The sequence below is a fragment of the Haliotis cracherodii genome, unplaced genomic scaffold (assembly GCF_022045235.1).
Source record: "Haliotis cracherodii isolate W230 unplaced genomic scaffold, xgHalCrac1.p SCAF_4, whole genome shotgun sequence".
NCBI lineage: Eukaryota > Metazoa > Mollusca > Gastropoda > Lepetellida > Haliotidae > Haliotis > Haliotis cracherodii.
In genome coordinates, this window is record NW_027266297.1 from 21963662 (window position 1) to 21989442 (window position 25781).

General features: G+C 37.0%; 1 protein-coding gene across 2 annotated transcripts in view; it reads right to left on the reverse strand.

The window, feature by feature from the left end:
• The window catches only part of LOC139479224 (uncharacterized), a 26263-nt gene continuing 482 nt past the window's right edge, over nt 1–25781 (reverse strand). For both annotated transcript variants that reach the window (XM_071262078.1, XM_071262079.1), the window contains exons 2-13: nt 22805–22925; nt 20496–20707; nt 18893–19003; nt 18097–18226; nt 13297–13386; nt 11241–11272; nt 9881–9967; nt 8162–8219; nt 6190–6285; nt 5184–5243; nt 1976–2035; nt 1–166 (exon numbers count right to left, since the gene is read on the reverse strand). In XM_071262078.1, coding sequence (XP_071118179.1) covers nt 93–166; nt 1976–2035; nt 5184–5243; nt 6190–6285; nt 8162–8219; nt 9881–9967; nt 11241–11272; nt 13297–13386; nt 18097–18226; nt 18893–19003; nt 20496–20707; nt 22805–22925 — 1131 coding nt within the window. In that variant the 3' untranslated portion in view covers nt 1–92. The remainder of the gene's footprint in view (nt 167–1975; nt 2036–5183; nt 5244–6189; nt 6286–8161; nt 8220–9880; nt 9968–11240; nt 11273–13296; nt 13387–18096; nt 18227–18892; nt 19004–20495; nt 20708–22804; nt 22926–25781) is intronic.

Here is a 25781-nt window from a genome sequence, read left to right on the forward strand (position 1 = left end):
GTACAGCACTGATCATGGTGAGCAGTAAGGAAGTACAGGTATGATAAGACTTAAGTAGAGTTGAGGCCTCCCAGCATAGCCCTGGCTATCTACTAAGTGTCACTGATGATCTTTGAGTTCTGAAATTTTCCGGTGCTGGTATCTTTATGAGGCTTGTCTGGTTCTCCTGAAATGGAAACAAATATAACCATGCAGTTTTAACATGAATAAGGCTTTGTCGCTACCCATGATATTTGAGATCTTGTCTTGCAACATTGTGTTTGAAAATGATAAGACAAAAGTACACATGGTTGAACCTTTTTTTAACAAAACACAAGGCATTTATGATAGAACTTTGACATACTTAATAAAAAAGTGCAACCTTTTTAACTATATATATCACTGAAAATTATGTCAATTTCTGGGCCAAGAAGAATTCATATTGGCACTATAGTCTATTTTCTGCATGCCTTTATTCTCAAAATAATTTCAATGGTCTGGAGGGCTAATGTTATTATTTATGACGCTGAAGAACTATAAACAAGAAAGTTAACCTTGACCTTTGCTAATGAAGTAGATCTAATCATAGAAATAAACTGTTTGTAATCTTAACCTGTAAGTATGTAATTATCAAAGCCTTCTTATTATGAAAAACTGATGTGCAAACAGTATTAGTTGTGCAGCCATCCCCTTAGACATAGCTTTTGTAGGGAAGATGAAATGTGCAGTTTAGAAACGAGCAGCAATGATTGGATGGCATTGTGTAAGGGGTATTTACGGTTAAACAAAAGTGTTTTTGTGAGCACCTGATAACTAAATCACTGTGTGCTGTTCAAATTAAAAAGAAACGTTTGTGAGTATCACGCTCCGAACAAACACACAATAATCCAAATTTTGCGCCTGTATTAACATGCCTATTGTGAATTGACATTGTGGGTTTTTTGGGTTCACTGATGTATGAATCGAATAACCAAATGTGCAAACTATATCAATTGTGCAGCCATCCCCTATAACATAGCTTTTGTAGGGAAGATGAAATGTGCAGTAAAGAAACGAGCAGCAATGATTGGATGGCATTGTGTAAGATTTTGATGTTTCTAAAGATCAACATCCACCCTAACCTGACCTGTTTTAGTCCTGTTTTTATCATTATCTATGCTGAATGTGCCCACTATATTTTCAAGCAAATGACATTTGATGCATATGACTTGGGTTGGTGTGTTTAGCTTTGAGTGCTTGGAAATCAAAATGTCAATGTCAAATATGATTTTATTTCAGCTTTATGGCTACATGTACATGGATTGGCTGTTGAACGCTTAATTCTTTTTAAAAAATATAACATTACTACTGAAGTCTATGGGAAAAGATTTGGTTCAGCGTAACATTGAAATGTTTCTTAGAATATCACAGGTTAAAGAGTTACCTCCCTTTCCATATCGATCTACTCTGAGGCTTTCATTATTATTGAAATGTGCCAATAGATCGTGTAGATTCAGAGGGGAAAATGAGCACAAAAAAGTGAATTTGAAACTTATCTTCCACTTCTGGAATTTGGCTTAAATCAAGTAAAAAAACAAATATGCCAATGTATGTACATGATTTCCAAGAGGTACATGTGTCTGTCGTGTTGGGTGATAATGATGATGTGGAAACATCAGGAAAACACTTATGCTGTCTTGACAGGTTTAGATTTTGTACATTGACATACTTGTATTTGATTGTAGACTTGACATCTTCTGATTGCAAAGTTTTTGGGTTTCTTTTAATTCTAAATAATTATTTTTTTAAATAATAACAAAAAATTAAAATACAAACTTTGTAATCAGAAGATGTCAAGTCTTACATATTGGAAACATTACCTCGAAACATTTGATTTTGAATTAACTGAGTTCTCAATTCTATGATATCAGCTCTAATTTAAAACACAGCAGAATTTCTTTTAATAGCGGTGATTATATGTATCAGCATACATATTTGAAAAATACACCACAATTACCTTGATCCTGTATCAGGGCTACTTCAACAGATTCTGGGGGCTGCTGTCGCTGTCCGGACCCTTTTGATAAATCAAATTAAAATCATATTATAGCTAAAATGGATAGAATTATCATTAAAACACCCGCATGTTATCAGAAATGAGCGGGCCACTGTAACTTGATAATGCCCTCATATTGCTTGACGACGGGCCATTATCATGCCTGTTGTTAGGTGATGTCACAGGATAGGGATAGGTGACATCACGTTCAATAGTGACGTCATCTGGTTTGTTCTCTGACATTTCCATATTTGTAAAAGTGGGTCAGTGACATTCATGTTGATTGCAGTAAATGTTTCCAATTATTACAAGTATTATTGTTTCTTTTTATCTTATAGCATATTCCATCCATTTTAGCTATAATAAGAGTAACACTATTTTTCAGGGCATTATGATTTGCAGAAGCCCTTGGTCTTTTCAACCACCCTCCTTCATCGGGCCGTTAATGGAAGACCTCAGGCTTCTGCAAATGATAATGCCCTGAAAAATAGCGTTACCCTTATATCAGCAAAGGTATGAGTCAAAATTAACATCTGCAAATTGTCAACAGACATGTTCCCTAGATACCGTATGCTTTTACCATCATTACTATGTCGGCCCCTAGAAACCTGTAACTACCCAGGCATGTGCAGCCCTGTCAACCCCTCGTCAATACAATGGAGGAGATTTGCTTTCAAAATGTGGGAGGCTTGCCTCCAAAGGCAATTGTGCAGCCATCCCCTATAACATAGCTTTTGTAGGGAAGATGAAATGTGCAGCAAAGAAACAAGCAGCAATGACTGGGTGGCATTGTGTAAGATTTTGATGTTTCTAAAGATCAACATCCACCCTAACCTGACCTGTTTTTATCATTATCTATGTTGAATGTGCCCACTATATTTTCAAGCAAGTGACATTTGATGCATATGACTTGGGTTGGTGTGTTTAGCTTTGAGTGCTTGGAAATCAAAATGTCAATGTCAAATATGATTTTATTTCAGCTTTATGGCTACATGTACATGGATTGGCTGTTGAACGCTTAATTCTTTTTAAAAAATATAACATTACTACTGAAGTCTATGGGAAAAGATTTGGTTCAGCGTAACATTGAAATGTTTCTTAGAATATCACAGGTTAAAGAGTTACCTCCCTTTCCATATCGATCTACTCTGAGGCTTTCATTATTATTGAAATGTGCCAATAGATCATGTAGATTCAGAGGGGAAAATGAGCACAAAAAAGTGAATTTGAAACTTATTCCACTTCTGGAATTTGGCTTAAATCAAGTAAAAAAACAAATATGCCAATGTATGTAAATGATTTCCAAGAGGTACATGTGTCTGTCGTGTTGGGTGATAATGATGATGTGGAAACATCAGGAAAACACTTATGCTGTCTTGACAGGTTTAGATTTTGTACATAGAGAATACTACACTCATTCTCGTTAGATACCATTTTTACGAAACGAGTGGACTTTTTATGGTATCTGACCAAGCGAAAGCGGGGTCAGATACCATAGAAAGTTCTCGAGTTTCGTAAAAATGGTATCTAACGAGAAAGAGTGTGGTATTTTATTTATTACCCACGTTGAATATATATTTAAGTGTAAATACATAACAACTTGCGTTCGTTGACAGACCAAACTGAAACCGGTTGCAAAATCTGGTTGCGCATGAATATTGATATATGACCAAATATGGGCATTGTTGACATGTTTATGCATACGCATTAACAACATGCGCCTGCTGATCTGTTTGCAAACAAACCAGCACCGACGCTCAAGATCCTTTTGGAAGAAAGTCTTCAACTTATGGTAATTCAAGCGCCATGTTGTTAGTACGCAGGACACCAATAAGAAAATTTGAAATGTCACATTAGCGCCGCGCTTTGAATATCGGACCAACAGTCACACGCATCACACTGCCGGGATCCCGTCTGTGCAATCAAAATGGTTCGGTTTCCTTGATCTATCAGCTGAATTTATATCATGTCCGTACCATTTTAGAAGAGGGAAATCAGACTGTTCGCCAAAGACATTCATGTTAACTTACCACCCTTTACTGAAGACGTGAAAATCAACAAACTCAAATCTGCTTACATGTCAGTGACAGCTTCGAACGATCGAAGGGCAAGGTCGTCACCGGAATAAGAAAAGACAACCACGATCCACTCACAGCGTTTTACTCTAGAGATAGGGAATGTTACTGTTCACATTTGGGATGTTTGGGGCAACAAAATCAGAAGTCAGGCACACTTCCACGGAGTTTTCGAATGATTTGTATCGGAACTGTGAACTTTAAGTGATCTGGTCGTGCTGTTGTGTTTGTTCATTCATGAACAACACTTCCCGAAACAGCGCCACAACATACGCTTCAAAGGGGACACCGATGGCACAACCGGATCATCCCAAGTAAGTCTAGATATCTGTCCAGATAGTTTAAACAGACTTCATTTCACCACGCTTATCCTTTAACGTTTCATCAAATTGAAAGTTGCGAAAATGGTCGGGTGCGTCACGCTCAGGGACGCGCTCGATCGGCAGTCGTACATTGTAAATCGATTTATAGATCTAGCTCGATTATACGTCTGTAGGAGCTCAATGCATAACTTATATAGAATGCAAACCGAATTTGATGCGTGTGACTATCTTGTTTGGTTTAATAAAGTGTTTGTAAATATCTCTCGTGCTCATGAATTTCTTCAGTTCTGTCTTGTAATCGCAAAATGAATGACGTCTCGCGATTTTTTATGAATGAAAAAAAAAGTCCCGGTGTGACAGAGGTCATGGTTATCCAATCAAAACGAATAAAACAAGGTCAACCTTGTACGACACACGTGTGACGTACGGATTTTGTATCTTACCACCTGTATCTTCACCACGTGGGTAATAAATTGACGTACTTGTATTTGATTGTAGACTTGACATCTTCTGATTGCAAAGTTTTTGGGTTTCTTTTAATTCTAAATAATTTTTTTTTTTAAATAATAACAAAAAATTAAAATACAAACTTTGTAATCAGAAGATGTCAAGTCTTACATATTGGAAACATTACCTCGAAACATTTGATTTTGAATTAACTGAGTTCTCAATTCTATGATATCAGCTCTAATTTAAAACACAGCAGAATTTCTTTTAATAGCGGTGATTATATGTATCAGCATACATATTTGAAAAATACACCACAATTACCTTGATCCTGTATCAGGTCTACTTCAACAGATTCTTGGGGCTGCTGTCGCTGTCCGGACCCTTTTGATAAATCAAATTAAAATCATATTATAGCTAAAATGGATAGAATTATCATTAAAACACCCGCATGTTATCAGAAATGAGCGGGCCACTGTAACTTGATAATGCCCTCATATTGCTTGACGACGGGCCATTATCATGCCTGTTGTTAGGTGATGTCACAGGATAGGGATAGGTGACATCACGTTCAATAGTGACGTCATCTGGTTTGTTCTCTGACATTTCCATATTTGTAAAAGTGGGTCAGTGACATTCATGTTGATTGCAGTAAATGTTTCCAATTATTACAAGTATTATTGTTTCTTTTTATCTTATAGCATATTCCATCAATTTAGCTATAATAAGGGTAACACTATTTTTCAGGGCATTATGATTTGCAGAAGCCCTTGGTCTTTTCAACCACCCTCCTTCATCGGGCCGTTAATGGAAGACCTCAGGCTTCTGCAAATGATAATGCCCTGAAAAATAGCGTTACCCTTATATCAGCAAAGGTATGAGACAAAATTAACATCTGCAAATTGTCAACAGATATGTTCCCTAGATACCATGTGCTTTTACAATCATTACTATGTCGGCACCAAGAAACCTGTAACTACCTAGGCATATGCAGCCCTGTCAACCCCTCGTCACGACAATGGAGATTTGCTTTAAAATGTGGGAGATTTGCCTCCAAAGGGGGAGATTTTAATAAAGTGACAATAACACTTGAAGAAGATAATTTACAAGTTTCATTATGGCTCAGATAAAGGCATCATATCACACTGTTGTTTTGTTTTTACTCGCGGGACAATGGAGCCACATTTTAATTTAATGAAAAATGCTGTTTTGCAAGAGAAATAGTCTCTCATACGAGAGACTGGGAGATTTCATCAAATTGCGGGAGTCTGCATATGTTATGTTATAACAATTGGATTGAACACTTGTGCAGTCATCATAATGAAATTACCACTTGGTACACCAGTTTGCCGGGGAGTTTGTTGATCATGTTCTACTTGTTGTGGTTGTTGCTGCTGCTGTGGGAGCTGCTGCTGCTGCTGCTCACCTAACAAAGAAACAACAACAACAACACAATTTAGGAATCTAAAGGACACAGTATTTTGGCATACTGCGTTTTACAAGTACAAACTTTAAGCATAAAAAAGATAGAACATGCAAGGCTGCTGAGCTGAATGTTACATGCAGTACTAGGGAAATTACAATTAAAGTAAGGAGAGTGCAGCTTTTCATTGGCTTTGTAATGTGGTCTGTTTGATGCTGAAGTACAGTATATTATCAATCTAGCAGTATTATTATTTCACTGTCATGGTAACAAAAATTCATGGAATTATCAGAGCATTAGCACCTTCTGAGGTGAATGATATTTAATTTTGCAACATCATCAACAGTGGCCAAAGTTTAGTGCAGATGATGGCGCCTTAAAGAAACTTGAAGTTATTACTTATCTTTGGCACAAAGTTGCTGCCTGATAAATGAAATTCAACAAAAAAAATCTTTTTCAAAATTCCACATTAATTCTGAGCCCCAATGTTGTGCTAAATATTATACCAAATTGTCAGTTCTCTGAGCTCTTTAGTTCCTTAGAAGGTGATGCTAAAAGCATCTTCCACAATAGAAGATTCTTCAATTCAAACCTACTAATCCTCATAAAGGTTTTAGATCTATGTGCCTAAATTAATTTGACTAATTCTAAATAAAAATATTTTGTGACTGGACATGGCTTGAACAAATCTGAATCCCATTGTATCGGCATATATGACATCAATGTTTTAAATACCTAGAACTTGTGTTTGATAAAAAAGGATATTAAAGATTTTTCAAAATTGATGTTTGTGGTTTATGGTAAATATACACTGACTGAAAAATGCTTGGTATTGTCTTTAACGAAAGCAAATATTCCAAAAGAGAAATGTTGCAATGTGACCTCTGGGGACATTGACCTGCAATGAAGGTCAACCAAATATCTAATCAGGTCCAGACCCAACCTCAGGAATACTTCACTTCTTTACAACTCTTTACAATTATTACCTGAGTGAAGGGAAAAGGGATCTCCACATTTGATTACCGTATTCGACCGTAATAAGCACCCAGGGTGTTTTCAAAATTAGAAATAGTGGGCTCCTATCAAAATATAATTTTGATGAAAACTAAACAGAGTTGAAAGATCGTAAATACTAGGTTTATGTACCTAAAATGATACAAAAGAAAAGTCTGTGCAATATTTTTCCAGAATTTAATTGCCCATAATTAAGGGTGCATATAACACACGAGTGCGTATTATACATGAATAATAGGTCTTGTGTACACTGATTAATCGGAAGAGGTGCTAATTGGGATTGTTCACTAGCCAATATATTAGCAAATATCACCACGGGCGCTTATTAGAGCAGGGCACTTATTACGTCGAACATGGTAAGTTTTTTATATTGTATCTTCACTGATTGTAACATTCCTTGATTTCTTACGAATTAAGATGAATTTCCTTAACAAAGTGGTCATAAGATCATTTTTTGACTGAAAACATCCCATGAGGTATGGAAGAGTTGCATTGATGTGAAGCTCCAGCACACAAACTTGTGTGCAGTGAACCATCTACACCTGCCTCAGTCTCACTTGACCATGCTGCATAAGTATTCAAGGTTGTTAAAATGTTCTTTTTAATAACACAAGTGAATAGTCTCTTCAATCAGTGAATGTTTCAAGCAGCAATCAGGAATATTAAAACTACCAGTATAGCATGACAGCCTGTAAATAACTCCTTGGTAAAGCCAGGAGCAACATGGAAAGCATTCCATGTATGAGTGAGTGAATCATCTTGTTTGCCAAGTCAGCAATATTTCAGCTATATAGAGGAATCAACAGTGGGTATTAGAATACTTAAGGTACGTATAAAGGAAGAGACAAAGACAAAACATATTTACCGTTTGTAATAGACATCTTTTTCATTGCTTGAACAGGAGAGCTTTTATTCCGCTTATCCTGAAAAAGTTTTACAAGAACTGTTTTGCTATTTTTACAGCACAGTAAATACAAGATGATGTATGCATGAATGTTTACATTACTCCGGGAAGTTGCACAGATACACATTCAAAATTACTGCCTTGTTCAAGCAGGCTTTCTATACACTTAAACAAATCAGAAGATTGGAAATATGTTTTCCTGAACGGGGCAGGGAAGTCATCATACTGCAAAATGTTCCGGTGCTAGCTGGTAATATTGCTGCTAATTTCAGTCACAGTGAAGGAATGTAATTTAAATGAACATCTGTTTTAAGTACTGTGTCATTTGAACTGGACTTAAAAAAAGGTATAGTGGTCAGTCGGTTTTGGGAATTTATCATAATATAATGGAGATTTAATGCACTGGATAATCAAAGATCTTCACCGATTAAATAGTTATAAGAAAAAGAAGAATATACAGTTGAAGAAAATTGGGTTAAAATTGAAGGTTCTGTAGCTCACCTCACTTATGAAGTAATGATTATTTTTTTTAAAACATCTATATTGAGTTAAAATAAAACTGGTGCAAAAAGAATATTTTTTGCATTTAGGACGATGCAAACAGTGATGACATAAAAAACTTAAATCTCTTTGTAGCCATTACATTCAAACAAAGTTGAAGCCCTGTGCTTCTTAAGAATAAGATTTTAAAACTTTTTGTAATTTTTTTGCTATTGTTCTCCAATGTTACTGATAATCAGATGAAACATGGTGGCAGGCTAGTGTGCAGCTGGGTCTAAGATATGGCTTTCCAATTTGGCACCTCCTTGATTTTTATTGCCAATGACAGCAGTATCACTTTGATGATACCACAACTATAATGCTGTAAAGGTTGAATCAAGGTCAAAATTTATGTCATCATCAAAAATGAAACATGTATATTAGACCCTACTACTAACTACATATATGGCCAGTTTCAATACATTTTGAAAAAAGATGTCCGTTTCATTTCCATTGATGGGATCAAACTCACATCACATAAATTTTCAGAGACATCATAGCTGGGATCATTCACACAAAGTTTCATCTCCACAGAACTTGAAAATACAGTAACACCGGAGTGACTGAGTGAGTTGGGTTTAACGCCGCTTTTAACACTATTCCAGTTAAATCACAGCGTGTCAGCTTATAATTAATGTGTGAGGAAAGCCCGAACTGATGCAGGTTTCAGACGTTTACCACTTCAGTGAAACCCACGAGAATGGGTATGGTGCTGACAAACTTGGAAACAGAATCGGGGCGAACCGGGATTCGAACACACAATCATAGGTTTCTGGCGTGCCCAAGGGACGCAACTCTGCACAGCGAATCGCGGCGCCTAAGACAACTTGGCCACCCATGCCCCCCAGTAACACAGGAAAAATGGGAGTATGCAAAAGTCAAATGCCACAGCTGGATCAAAAATCAAAATATGCCCCAAAAAAGTATTACATGATTCTGTAAAAATATGTGTAGTTTCCGGGGAGATGGAAAAAACAAAAGTTAACACCGGGAGGAAAACTGAGACACCATGGACAATCCAAATAACCAGATGAACGTACAGACAATGAACAACGCACCATGACATGAGCTTACTTGACTTTCACTCAGCATGGTCATGTGAGCTATATTAGTGTCATGCTTGATAATGCAAATACACACCTTATCTGCCCCCTCGGAAATATTTCTTCTCACTGTGCTGTCTCTGTGCTCTGCATCCAATGCAACTGAACACAAAGCTTCCAATATCTGAAACATCATTAACAAGATATTTCAAAAGCGTTCCATCTGAATATCTAAGCATTGCTTACATTCTTCATAAGAGTCTTCCACACTGGAGAAATTGTCGGTTAGAATCCTCATATAACTAAGGAATTTATGAAATAAACTTTTTGGGTCTCAAATTTGTCAAATCTGAGACCCGATTTCAATGAGGAAGTGCAGTTTTTCACATATCGTTTTTTCAGTAAACATCAGATGACATTTGCTTTCATTCTTGATAAAATGTCCAGATCCTTTGAAGATAGAGACGTAGCTATATCTATGGTCATGACATTTAGTGACAAATGCTCAATGGTTCAAAGAATGAAGTTTTTTCTTAAGTTTTTCATGTGGGATAGTGGTGTACAAAGTTGAAAAAAAGTCCTGACATAAATGAACGAGGGATCTTATCTGAGATTTTAAAACAAGCACAGCCTTAGAGTTTTTGAGACTCCACATAGAATTAATTCCACTTGTCTCAAATATTTTCTGCGAATTTAAAGAAAAATCCTTTCCTAATTGTACCCAGTAATTAGGAATATCATTTATGTTTGAGAGTGGGATTTGGTGGTATATTGTTGGACCACTCTTTCTATGGACTTCTATGGAACTTTGCCAACCAGTACAAAAGAGGAATGGACATGTCTTCAGGTTTTTTAGTCAAGTCAAATGTTGATAGTTATGATGCATGGTTTTGACATTAACATGATTGACGATAACTACAAGGACACTGAAACACACATCAAATATTTCTTTTATGATATATTTTGCTTGAATATTTATGAAGAAAGACATTCTGCAACCATCTCAATAAAGTGTAAGCCAGTTAGCTTGAGAAAACAACATGGCAGCCTAGCACACTGAAGTTGAATGTTGGTGTTTTAAACCAACCTAGCCTTTTGATCAGAGACTACAAGTTACAGTTCAATCTATCTCTTAGTACTAAAGGAGCCGGAATTTTGAAAGATATTCTTTTTAGCTCCATACAAAACACACATGCTTTCACACGCTCTATTTCATTGCTGACAGAATACAGACATCAAGGTTGATGTGATATATACACTGATGTCACAATAGTAATGATGTCATAGCCTGTCACTGGTACCAGTAACACTATACAAAAGTCTTCAATTATGACAACAGTGCAAATAATACTTCCTACATTTGAATATGTAAATGACCTTAACAGTGACCTTGACATGAGGCAGATAATAAAAGCTGTTATCCTAGAAATTTTGTAGACTATAATATGTTATCTTACCTGCGAACAATTCGGAATGTTGCATGGAATATCTGAAAATAAGTAATCTGAATTAACTGTAGTGAATAAAAAATTTGAAAAAAGAGTCCCATAAGCCTTTAGAAGAGATAGGTACAAGGGTCGCTTTATTTCATCAGAAAAAATGATTAAATGTGAAATTAATACACACAAAAGGCCCCTTCTCAGGAAGAAATAACGGAGAAACTTTGTCCCAGAGACCATATGGTCCCAGAGACCATATGGTCTCTGCCTTGTCCTCATTGTAGACACTGCACGGAGTAAAACAACATGGATCAAGGGCAGTAATTGTGTAAAAAAAACCTGACAATTATGATTCTTGGTTTGTCAGCACTATAACCTTGCTTGTGGGTTTAACCAAAGTGGTAAACATTTAGAACTTTGGTCTCTTCTCCCACACTGACCATATCACAGAAATACTGTTCAAAGCCATGAAAATGGATGTATTTTTATCCGGGCTTTGTCATATGAAAATATATAATTGAATATACGATGTTCTGGAAGAAGCATGAAGAAGAACAGATCGTCAAAACACATTCCTAATTTTTTTGTGAACAACAACGCTAAAACGCAACATGCAGGGAAGCATGCAGAATAGGGCTATAAAAGACAGACTTTTAAAAGCCACATCACTTGTTGCTGCAGACGTAAAGGGTACTGACACAAGAAATGCCAAGATCAACAGCAGAGGAACGTAAACGTGCCTTGGGCATGCTTCAAGTTAGTACATCAAGTAGAGTCGTTGCACAACGGTTTCAATGCCATCATTCAACAGTCCTCAGGCTACTAGGAAGATACCAGCAGACAGGAACCACCAGAGATCGACCACGTCCGGGTCAACGTCGTGTAACTACACCATGTCAGGATCGCCATATTGTTCGTCGGCCTCTTCGTGATCGTATACTTCCACATACCAGGACTGCAGCAACCGTACAAGGCAAACAGGGTTTGATCAGTGCTGACACTGTACATCGACGTCTCCGCTCAGCTGGGCTACATGCTCGACGTCCATATGTTAGACCCATACATACTGATCGACATCGAAATGAATGTCTGTGTTGGGCCGAAAGGCATCGTCATTGGAGATTGCGGCAGTGGCATGGTGTGCTGTTCTCTGATGAGTCCCGTTTTCATTTACGGAATGCTGACGGTCGATTGCGAGTGTGGCGTCGACGTGGAGAACGTTACCACAATGACTGCGTTGTACAGACAGATCGATAGGGGGGAGGGAGTGTCATGGTGTGGGGTGGCATCAGTCATAACCATCGAACAGAGCTCCATGTTTGTCGTGGAAGAGTTACCCTTTACTACAGGAATAACATATTGGCAAATAACGTCATCCCATTCTTTCATCAGCACCAGGATATGCACACCTTCCAGCAAGATAATGCAAGAGCGCACACAGCACGTGTTTCAACACAGTACCTAGCGAACAAAAATGTGCCTCTGCTTCCATGGCCAGCCCTATCACCCATCTATCGCCAATTGAACATCTATGGGATTACCTGGGCCAACGCCTCTCACGTCGTCTGCAAGTACGGAACCTGAGAGAACTTGAAGATACACAATGTCAAGAGTGGAATGCTATCCCACAGAACACTATTCGCGGACTTATTCGATCAATGAAACGACATTGCATGGGCCTGTGTTGCTGCCAATTGCGGACATACCAGATATTGACTTTTCATTTTAAGCCTATGTGTCTTCCTCACACTAATGACGTAAATGTAATTACTGTCTGGTATTCCTGTTTCCTTTGTCGTCTTTCTTAATATTCCATCTATGTCTGTTCTAATTAAAAACGATCATTGCTCAAGTTGTTTTTGTAATATTTCAAGATTTATTGCTGGTGCGTTTTCAATGCTGTTCAGTATATATATATATATATATATATATATATATATATATATATATATATATCATCAACAGTTAAAAATAATAGGTTCCCGTCTTCGTGTATAACTGATGTTTATCTCAAATATTTTGGGCACTTATAAACAGGACAAATGAAACATTATGAAAGATTGAAGATATTTACCTGTGATTCCTTGGGTGTTGACTTTTCGATACAACAACAGCATCATGTCAAACACTGTAATCAGTATTTCATTTTTCCACTTTTTCGATTCTGTAAAAGGATAGGTGATCATTATACTCTGAAAACTGACTTGCATGTTATTCATTTACACAGAGTCAATTTATGAACCTAAGGCTATTTCTACTTAAAGGGGCACTGATCTAAAGCAATTTCCCGGGGACTGGTTGTTGCCTTTGTTATTGTTTTTCCCCCCGTGAGTATCCAGATGATACGCAATGCAACTGACAAGTGACAAGAGACTGGGCTACCGTCTGCAAGAACAGCTAAATAAACTTGGAGGCAATATTTGTTTTACGCATTTTTAACACTGATTGGTTAACCGTGATCTATAACAATTTCGACAAAGAGCGCATGTTAATTAATTTCTTCAGCCTAAACAAACAGACAAAAAGAATGGCGGAACTCATCGGATGTCGTTATTTGGAAATACCCCTAAATCCAGGTTTGAAGTGAGGTGAAATGTGTGTTATATAATATACACATGGCAGCCCAGCAAGAGATGAATGATCAGTTGATTAACGTTTTTGTAAATCAACGGATTGTTCCTAGTCATCAAAGGATTAACAGAAAATATGTTGATTGATTAATCACTGTTATCTTGCACTATGGATATGTCAAAAGTGAGTGTTTACATGCCTACGTTTACTAAAACAAAGGGAATACACTCATATCATGGCGTAAAGTGCCGATGTAAAAACAACATACTTTGTTCAAAGGGTTAACTGATTATACGTTGATTGATTGCACATTGTTATCTAACTCAATTGATTTCTTTGGGAACCGTTGACATTAGGAAAATAGTTGTCATGTGGGCTTTCTCAGTCGACCTTTGAGACTTGACACCTATATAAAACACCTGAAACACTCTAAGCGATCAGTTGAGAAACGAACACGGGTAATAATATCCCGTAACGATATATATATTTTAAAAAAGTTGATTGTTACAGAGACACGTGACATCGAATATGTTTCTTTGTACAGCTGAAGACATGTGGGATATTGTTCCTTTGGTCGGATATTCACAGATACATTCCTCGAACAAAGCTGCCAAAAATTATACACATAAATTTGGTAGGTTGTAATTATGATATTTGCATTTTGTTTTCCTTCATTTGCTGTAGCATTGGACAGATTCATTCTTTTTCCTCTACGTCTTGGTTGGGAAATTCTTTGATGCGCGATAGACGTTGTTTTCAGAAATCTTTTCCTTTGTAAGCGTGTACATATTACAGTCAATTTGTAAAATGTGATTCTCTCAGGCAATTTATAAAAAGGTGTCAATATTTTAGTCATTTTTACTGCAAAATCTGTCCATTTCTTTAAGAGATTGACTAAAATTGATAAAGACGATCAAAAGGGCCTAAAAACATCATAATAGATTATTATGTAGGATTAGAAGTCAAACAGTATAGAAATGTACTTTTCATCGTAACATTTTCAGTCTCTTGGTGATCATATTAAACATAAACATGTTTTGAAGTTTTGTTGTCATAATAATAATAATGGACATATTTTTCAGTCAATTTCTAAAATAACTGAATATTCAGGCGTTTAATAGATTTCCTAAGTGAAAATTTTGCACATTTTGACTGTAAACATATAAACACGATAAAAAAAGCAATGCTCAGGAGAAATATTTACTTTGTGTTGCAAGTCAAAATAATGTAAATGAAAATTGCACAATAACCAAGCAAGTGACTTATCAAAACTTCATCACCATTACCGATGCTACCCACAAAGATACATTTCCTTATTATTTCCAAAACTGTATTTTATTTTGTTGATCAATGTGACTATACACCCTTATCCTATCAATGAAAGTGACAAATGCGCTTACGAATTGCGCAGCACAGGTCGCGAACTAGTCTAGGTTTCTGCTATATCATCTGGGTACTCACAGGAAAAAACAATAACAAAGGCAACAACCAGGCCAGGGGAATTGCTTTAGATCAGTGCCCCTTTAAATCACATCATAGATATAATGCAACACAGTGAAACAATTCTACACATCATGGATACAATGCCACAAAGTGAAACAATGCTACACATGGGTACAATGCCACACAGTGAAACAATGCTACACATGGGTACAATGCCACACAGTGAAACAATGCTACACATGGGTACAATGACACACAGTGAAACAATGCTACACATGATCACAATGACACACAGTGAAACAATGTTACACATGGGTACAATGCCACACAGTGAAACAATGCTACACATGATTACAATGCCACACAATGAAACAATGCTACACATGGGTACAATGCCACACAGTGAAACAATGCTACACATGATCACAATGACACACAGTGAAACAATGTTACACATGGGTACAATGCCACACAGTGAAACAATGCTACACATGATTACAATGCCACACAATGAAACAATGCTACACATGGGTACAATGCCACACAGTGAAACAATGCTACACATGGGTACAATGCCACACAGTGAAACAATGCTAAACATGATTACAATGCCACACAGTCAAACAATGCTACACATGGGTACAATGCCACATAGCGAAACAATGCTACACATGGGTACAATGGCACATAGCGAAACAATGCTACACATGGATACAATGGCACACAGCGAAACAATGCTACACATGGGTACAATGCCACATAGCGAAACAATGCTACACATGGGTACAATGGCACACAGCGAAACAATGCTACACATGGATACAATGGAACACAGTGAAACAATGCTACACATGGGTACAATGCCACATAGCGAAACAATGCTACACATGGGTACAATGGCACATAGCGAAACAATGCTACACATGGGTACAATGCTACACAGTCAAACAATGCTACACATGGATACAATGGCACATAGCGAAACAATGCTACAGATGGGTACAATGGCACACAATGAAAAAATGCTACACATGGGTACAATGGCACATTGCGAAACAATGCTACACATGGGTACAATGGAACACAATGAAACAATGCTACACATGGATACAATGGAACACAATGAAACAATGCTACACATGGATACAATGGAACACAATGAAACAATGCTACACATGGATACAATGGAACACAATGAAACAATGCTACACATGGATACAATGGAACACAATGAAACAATGCTACACATGGATACAATGGAACACAATGAAACAATGCTACACATGGGTACAATGGAACACAATGAAACAATGCTACACATGGATACAATGGAACACAGTGAAACAATGCTACACATGGGTACAATGCCACACAGTGAAACAATGCTACACATGGGTACAATGACACACAGTGAAACAATGCTACACATGATCACAATGCCACACAGTGAAACAATGCTACACATGGGTACAATGCCACACAGCGAAACAATGCTACACATGGGTACAATGCCACACAGTGAAACAATGCTACACATGATTACAATGCCACACAGTGAAACAATGCTACATTGATTACAATGCCACACAGTGAAACAATGCTACACATGGATACAATGCCACACAGTGAAACAATGCTACACATGGGTACAATGCAACACAGTGAAACAATGCTACACATGATCACAATGCCACACAGTGAAACAATGCTACACATGGGTACAATGCCACACAGTGAAACAATGCTACACATGATCACAATGCCACACAGTGAAACAATGCTACACATGGGTAAAATGTCACATAGCGAAACAATGCTACACATGGATACAATGCTACACAGTGAAACAATGCTAAACATGGGTACAATGCTACACAGTGAAACAATGCTACACATGGATACAATGGCACATAGCGAAACAATGCTACACATGGAACAATGGCACATAGCGAAACAATGCTACACATGGGTACAATGGCACATAGCTAAAAATGCTACACATGATTACAATGCTACACAGTGAAACAATGCTACACATGGGTAAAATGTCTCATAGCGAAACAATGCTACACATGGGTAAAATGTCACATAGCGAAACAATGCTACACATGGATACAATGCTACACAGTGAAACAATGCTAAACATGGGTACAATGCTACACAGTGAAACAATGCTACACATGGATACAATGGCACATAGCGAAACAATGCTACACATGGAACAATGGCACATAGCGAAACAATGCTACACATGGGTACAATGGCACATAGCTAAAAATGCTACACATGATTACAATGCTACACAGTGAAACAATGCTACACATGGGTACAATGCTACACAGTGAAACAATGCTACACATGGATACAATGGCACATAGTGAAACAATGCTACACATGGAACAATGGCACATAGCGAAACAATGCTACACATGGGTACAATGGCACATAGCTAAAAATGCTACACATGATTACAATGCTACACAGTGAAACAATGCTACACATGGAACAATGGCACATAGCGAAACAATGCTACACATGGGTACAATGGCACATAGCTAAAAATGCTACACATGGGTACAATGCCACACAGTGAAACAATGCTACACATGGGTACAATGCCACACAGTGAAACAATGCTACACATGGATACAATGCCACACAGTGAAACAATGCTACACATGGGTACAATGCCACACAATGAAACGCATGGGTCATATTAACATGGGTAAACAAAAGAGCTTATTTTAACAAAGTCTTCATAGAGCTGCAACACTGATCCAAAAGGTGCATTAATACAGGTAGAATGATTATTATAGGGACCCAATCTTCACATGAATTCAACAAGTTAATTTCTACTTGCCTTCAATTTTTCCTTGCAGCACCAACACAAATCTTTTGTTTCGTGCATCATATATGAGTGCCAGCACATTTTTGGGACTAGGTTCTGGAGTGACTGTAAAACTTTTATCTGTAGAACTTTCCACAAGTATCTAAAATATAAGAAAGAAACGGTAAACACATATATGCATGAACATGTCTGTTGAGGTTACGATTAATCCACACTGTGGTTTCAGTGGACTTCAGTGGATGATACAGATACAGTTTGATTCAAGAGCACAGTCAGCAATATTTCATCCACCATACGGACCCTTGAAGATCCAAGGTAGAATAGGTCTTCAAGCAACCCATGCTTGCCGTAAAAGGCGACTATGCTTGTCGTAAAAGGCGACTAACGGGATCGGGTGGTCACGCTAGCTGACTTGGTTGATGCATGTCATCGATCCCAATTATGTGGATCGATGCTCATGATGTCAATCTCTGGATTGTCTGGTCCAGACTCGATTATTTACAGACCGCCGTCATATAGCTGGAATATTGCTGAGTGCAACATTAAACAACAAAACAACCAACCAAATCATATACCATACGTATCATTGCTATTTTTAAATAATGGATTCTGGATCCACTGGCTGTCAGGGCTTGATGACAAAAAATTACCCAAAGCTTACAAATAGTCAAGTCATGCAACAGGAATTGGGTACTTGTGACCTACTCTGTTCCAGAACAAAAAGTTTTCTCTATATTTAAAAAGAAACAAAAATGTCAGTGTAATGAATCATAATGTGCACATGGTGACAGCAGGCTTCAATACTTACAAACACATATGTCACACTTGATATCTGGAAAACGGTGGTGACACTTTCAGGAGAAGTCACAATATCCTGAAAGATCCTGAGGGTTTCATGCTTTGTATGTGTTGAACTTCCCTGAAAATGGTCAAATTATCCTATGATTACAAAAACAAATACAGCCAAAAAGGTCTGTTGATCACTAGAATGTTTTGGACAATTCACTTGAGTTGTTGTACACCCACTGGAAACCACTCGCCCCATACTGTAACCTGTAAGAAGACTCATACCCCTATTGATCAATGTTTACATTACAAAGTAAAGATAACAGAATTGTGTTTGGTATGAATTGGAGCTGTTAATACAGGTAGGGCAATGCATGGTGAGAGATTCAAATCCACACATGTGCATTTGTTCACATTCAGTTAACTACTCACAACATGTTTTTCCAATGAGTTTTATCAATGACGACCCATTGGCTTTCTAAAATTTGATATGTAGGAAGAGGTGATAAATATTTTTAAGAAAATAAAATAGCAACCACTTTAGAACAAATATAAAACAGCCAGGATACACATGTTCAATACAAACATTTCATGAAATTCTGTGAGCCAGAAGGGGGCACAGGTGGCCCAGTTGCTTCCCTAGGGCACACCAGAAACCTATGATTGTAGGGTTCGAATCTCTGTTTGCCCCGATTATGTTTCTAGGTTTGTCAGCACCATACCCGTGCTCGTGGGTTTCACCGAAGTGGTAAACGTCTGACACCTGCATCACTTTGTACTTTCCTCCCACATTAAGCTGACACGCCGCGATATAACTGGAATACTGTTAAAAGTGTGTTAAACCCAACTCACTCACTCACTCACGGTGAGCCTGAATGGGACTTCATTGTTGAAAATATGGGGTAAATTTAAGAGAATGGTATGACTGTAATTAGTCAGTAACTAAAATACTTTTTACTATCTTTTGGTGCCAGTCAGTCTGGCATATTCTTGATGTGATTGTAAGATTGACAAAATGGCTAATAGGAGGGGGTTAGTCAAGAAAAGTTTATTTTAATAATGTTGTTTAAATATTTCAAATGTTAAGAACTTTGCAAAACAGCAATAACTTTAACAATTATTGATAGTGGACTCAAATAGAAATGGATTTGTTGTTCTTGTTTGAATAAGTTCTGATGTATTGTAATGCTTCTACAGGGGCACAAATTGCTGGCTTGTGACGAGTTGGTTACAATTCACCAACCCCAACAGCAATTGATAATAACATAATTTTTTAATCATGAACCTTAAATGTGGTTTCTGAAGAGATTTTGTTTACAGTGAGAAATAATGCATTTTGAGAGAAATTTAGGAGCATGTCAAAGTGTTAAAAGCCTGTGATTTTCATATTAAAACTCAGATTCGAAGCTCTTGAAAACACTGGGGTGTAATCATTAGAGGGACCAAGTGTGAGACGTTACAGCTTCATCAGTCCAGTGGTTTCTGAAGAGATGTTTAAACTGGTCAATGAGGTCAAACAGGTCATGACATAACCTCAATAGACTTTCAGTCAGATGAGGAATATATTCTTACACTCTTTTCACTGTGAATTAGAACAATAATCTATCAAATATTTCAATACTTGCCGTAGTCATATTCTTAAGAATCTGTTCAATGAAAGGAGACATGACTTCACTGGGCCTACAGTCTAGCTCATACTCATGTCTACCAGATGGCTTGATGACATGAAAATGCTTGAAGTAATGATAAGGACTTTTTGTGTCCTGCTGTTCCGGCTGCCCATTCACTATTTCCTGCCCAACTTCTTCTTGTCCTTGCATCTGCCCACGAGGTGGTTCTAAAACAAACACATTTCATCAAACAACAACATTCATAATGTCTGTAATGGACCATGAAGAATGCCAAGAGCAATCTGTAACATATTTCTGGCTTGGAATGTGTTTTCAGAATAAAACAGTTGAGTATTGCACACAAAAACCTTCTCAATGTGGTGTGTATTTTCGTTCTTCTTAAAAAGTTCCATATTCAGCACTATTAGCAGTAGCCCTGTTGTCGACTGATATTATGGTTTGCAATTTCATTGACCAAATTTGGTATGGCTACAAGAAGGATCAGTTGGGCATCGGTTGGTCTCTTCCCATCAGTCATTCTTATTGAGCAAAGAAAAAGAATATTTTTCAAAATGTCTGAATATAAAGCAGATACTGTTACCATGGTTACCCAAAATGACATTATATTTAAGAGCTCAGTTCAATGTGAACCCAGTTGAACTTGTGGTTTTCTTGGAGGGTAAAACTAAAAAATGTTCCTCAGCCTTCCACTTGGATTTACCTGTGGGGATCCAGGGGATGCAAAGCCATCAAATGTGAGGGTCCCTGGTTAAAGATTGGGGGTACTAGAGGAATATCAAAGACAGTACTCTACCACAAGTGACATGTTAGTTTGAAAAAAAATGGCATAGAAAAGGCATTCCTCAAATGAAATCTGCAAGTGCTGTATTTGACTGTGTATAATATTAATAAATTGCTAGTTGCAAGAGGTACCAAATTGTGAAATAGCAGCATTCATTCCTTAACTTGCACACAAATTGTCTGCGTCCCAGTGGATGCGTGCTGCATTTGTATTGCATCCATTTCATCCGTGGAAAAGCATTTTGAGTATATTTAGAAACATGATCAAAGTGCAAAAAGTCCAGTCAACATCAAAATTTAAAATACGAAAAAAAGGAACTTTTGCGTTGAACCCCACTACTAACTGGTAATACCATATTCGACGCAATAAGCGCCCTGCTCTATTAAGCTCCCACGGACGATATTTGGTGATATCAACTTAACCTTCTGATAACCAGTACTTTCCGTTTAGAACAATGGGCATCGACAATGATTTTTACTCATTGTTAATGTGGTGTTGCGTTATCACAAATATGTAGATATGTAAGTCAATACGTGCAAGCTTGCATGCGGTATTATTTGTAAGAGATATATATACATTGTATATCTAAAGGGGTAAAATACTGAGGGTGATCGTTTTCTGTGTTAAACAAACCAGGAAATTTACGATCTTTCAATTCTGTTTTTTTTCCACCAAAATCATATTCTAATAAGCACCCCCTATTTCTAATTTTGAGAACGCCCTTACGCAGAATACGGTATTTGCTACATACAACTGATGATAACATGTTTAAAACATTGGAAATCTTATACCAGACAAAACATGCAAGGTTTCAGAGCCTGGTGCAATGTTTCCTAGATGTCTAAGTATAGGAACATACTAGGTAGGGCCAGGACAAGTCCAAATTTACTATGCGGGTACCCAAACCCCTTTTACCCGACCCTACCCAAGTACCCTAAAAATTTAATGTCTGATTGGGACTTGTTTGACCAGAGCCAGAGGCACAAAGTATTCACATACATGTACCCAGGTGTTCAACAGTCTGGTCATGTATACACTGGAGCTGACTGAAGCCTTATCTTTACTAAAACATCCTATCGAAGCAATGCATAGTCAGAAAGAAAAGCGAACATTTGTGACTTGTAGTGTAACAATGGTGTTCTGGATAATTGTTATCATTAAACAATATATCACTTGACCAACCACAGGTCTGGGTTGTCCTGTGGGTAGTGCCGGGTCTTAAACACTACCCACCCAACCCGAATACTTGAGTTACCCATCCAAGCCCTAGATCGTACCATTGATGAATGATGTTTACAAATTCTGATCACCATTGCTTTTACAAGCTAGTCAGTCTTGAAAATTCTAAACTTCCAATACTAATTCTTCCACATGAATGATGAATACCTTTAAGATTCAGCATGTTCAGACATCATGAGCCCACATAAAATTATGAAGAACAACATAAATTACAGAACCCATTTTCTGTGTTAAATATTTTTCCAGTTTCAAACAAACATAGATAAGTTATTTGTAAGCATACTTTTTCCTTCATGTTTTTTGAACTTGGATATGGGTATTCCATCCTCTGTATCTGTACCAAGTGGGTATTCTTCGAATGCTCGTTTTGCTTTTACTCCATGCTCTTCTTGATCACTTGACATCTAGAAGTTAAAGGAGTAAGCAAAGGCTTAAAAATAAGAAAAATGTGATAAAATATGAGTGAATGGCTTTTTCGTTACTTGCAACAAATATAATATTTGGGATAATAATTTCTAGAAAGTGTTATCTCATATAACATTTTTTATTTGACCACTTTCTAAAAGGCATTGTGTGTTTTAAAGTTACTTATTCATTGCAGGTGAACTCACCCTTTGGTTGGAACTTTTACAGACTTTATAGTGACATATGGGTGAAAATCTCAACACCGTAACAATTTCCCACTTGACCTGTACATCAGTAGTTTGTTTGCAGAAATGTGTTTTAAGATATTTGATTTCCTTTTGAAGACTATTTATAGGTAACTTACCTTTCTTCAAATGTAAAATGCTAAAAAAATGAACTTTCAAGTTAATATTTGTTTGTATAAAAGCAAATATTTTTCCATCTTCCCGAGGCAAGGGAGTTAACTGACTATAAAAGTCCAGTTTCCACCCTTGCCGAACTAGTGGTTAATACGAGTTGTGTTCCTTCTAAGCCTCTTCTGTGGACCAATCAGATTCCACCTCTCGTATCACTTGCATATGTTTTCAAACAAAATGGTGGCGCCCAGTCAAAACGATCTGATTGATAATGAAGATCTATATTGTGATAAAATGTGTCTTACATAGCGAAGTGCATCAAATCACGTGAGCACCTTGATTAAAAACATGCAAAGACTTGGAAAATATCTGTTGACAACTAGTTGGCGGTGCACATGCTTTGCAAATCCTGCAATCGACAGAAATCTGCATGACATTTTACAAACCGGATTCCCATTTCGGTGCGCGATTTTGATTGGACTATGCATAGACTCGTTAGCACAGCCAAAATGTCACTCCATAATACCAGCCTAGTTCGGCAAGGGTGGAAACTGGACTTTTATAGTCAGTTAACTCACTTGCCTCGGGAAGATGATATTTTTCTGGATTTACTTAAAACATGGTTGTCCCTCAGCTGGACCAGAATAAAAAATATTTCCTAAACTATATCTAAATATAATAAAAATGTAACAAAGTTTGTGTTTCAGACTCTCAAATGAACATTTATTACATGAATCGTATCATTATTATCTAAAACCTAATTGGAAAAAAAATAAATTAGGAAAAAAAGTGGTCACTCAAAAGGCACTATACTCCGTTACAACGTACCAATACTAAAAAAATAACTGCACTATGGGAGATAACTCTCATACGCTTCCTCATTTGGCAACATGAGTATGAAGTTCATCTGCTGGTGATAGATAGATGCTACATTTATGTACAATGTTCAAGCCAATGACATCAAGATATATCTGTTAAGTACAGTATGTTTTCTAAGCCTCAACTCTGTTGCACTGTCTATAGATCTATATCTCATTCTAATTTACTTCACTTTTCCAAGATATATTGGTTTGTAAGACCATGTTAGCATTGAGTATTTTAATTTCCATAAAAAGCAAAGCATGGTGGGATATGAGCCATATATAGTAAGTTTTCTCAACTCCGTTACACTCAACTCTGTAGTGCTGTACAGCGTAATGGAGTGGAAATCTGTTGGTTTTCTGCACAATTTCGGAACTTATTCCCAGTACATAGCTTTGTTTTTCTTCAAGAATTCTTTTTTTAACCCTATACCTGACAAATAATTTTCCCCAAGTCAGTTATAAGAAATTATGTGGATTTGCTACTATTGATAGTGCTCTTTCAGACAGTGTACTAATCATTGAAGACAGAACTGGAGTTTTTCACATTGATAGGAGTGACTGGCTATGGTGTTTTGGCTGCAGAAAGCAATTTCATTATGCATGTATAAAGAACATATTTGCGGCCAGTGTTGATGTTATGATTGATGTGGAATTTGATCATTACAATTGTGAGTTTTGTAACTATATGATAGTGATCTAAAATGGCATTATAAGCTGCTTTGTGTTCATTTATTTCAACGTCTATACAAAGGGTTGAACATTAGTAATTTCGTAAAACCACTTTTGTGTGCCATTACTGCAGTAACTGGCTAAAAAACCATGAGTACCAAAGTCCTAACAAGTAACACAACACAGTGCATGTATTTTCACATTTCATCTCAAAAGGGATATAAAGGTTGTTATTTCATGCTACAGAGCAATAACAAAATCTATGAGTTACAACTCCGTTACAACAAACTCAACTCTGTTACGTCAGGATTTTTTTTATAGAGGACTTCTTTTGACAACTGACAAAAACATTTGTTGTTTTTATTAGTTTTAACATCAGATTATGATTAATGGTAAAATATGTTGTGACTAAAGATGAAAAATAGTCTATTTTGGATAGCGTCTTTCATGTAAATGACTTTGTTGTCTAGGCAAACTTTTGAAATATTGAGGGAGCACTTACAAATGTCCAATCATACATTTTATTTAGCCAGTTTCCATTTGAATTAACACTGAATTGTATTCGCACTTAATGTTAATTGTTGAATATTATTTTATATTTCAAAGCAACCTAGCGCTATTATAACTACTTTCCATTTTGTGATCCGTAATGGAGTTGAATGTCCTTGCGGATTAGGCTAATTCATTAATTATTTTCTAATTAATTAAACACATCAATGCACTGCATTGATCTAGAAAGTAATTCTCAAGTATCATATTCTTTAATATCAAGTGAAAAATGATATTAGGGACACTTTTATTTTGGCAAGTAGATAATCAGAAAATTTGTCGGTTTGAGATTTTTACCCATATAACTGTCAGTACGCATGTTCCCAGGGTCATTTTTGCAATGTAAACCAGGGTAGGTCCATATAGAGTATAAAACTACAGTTATAAAAGAGACAGAAAGTCGACTATTCTAATTCTG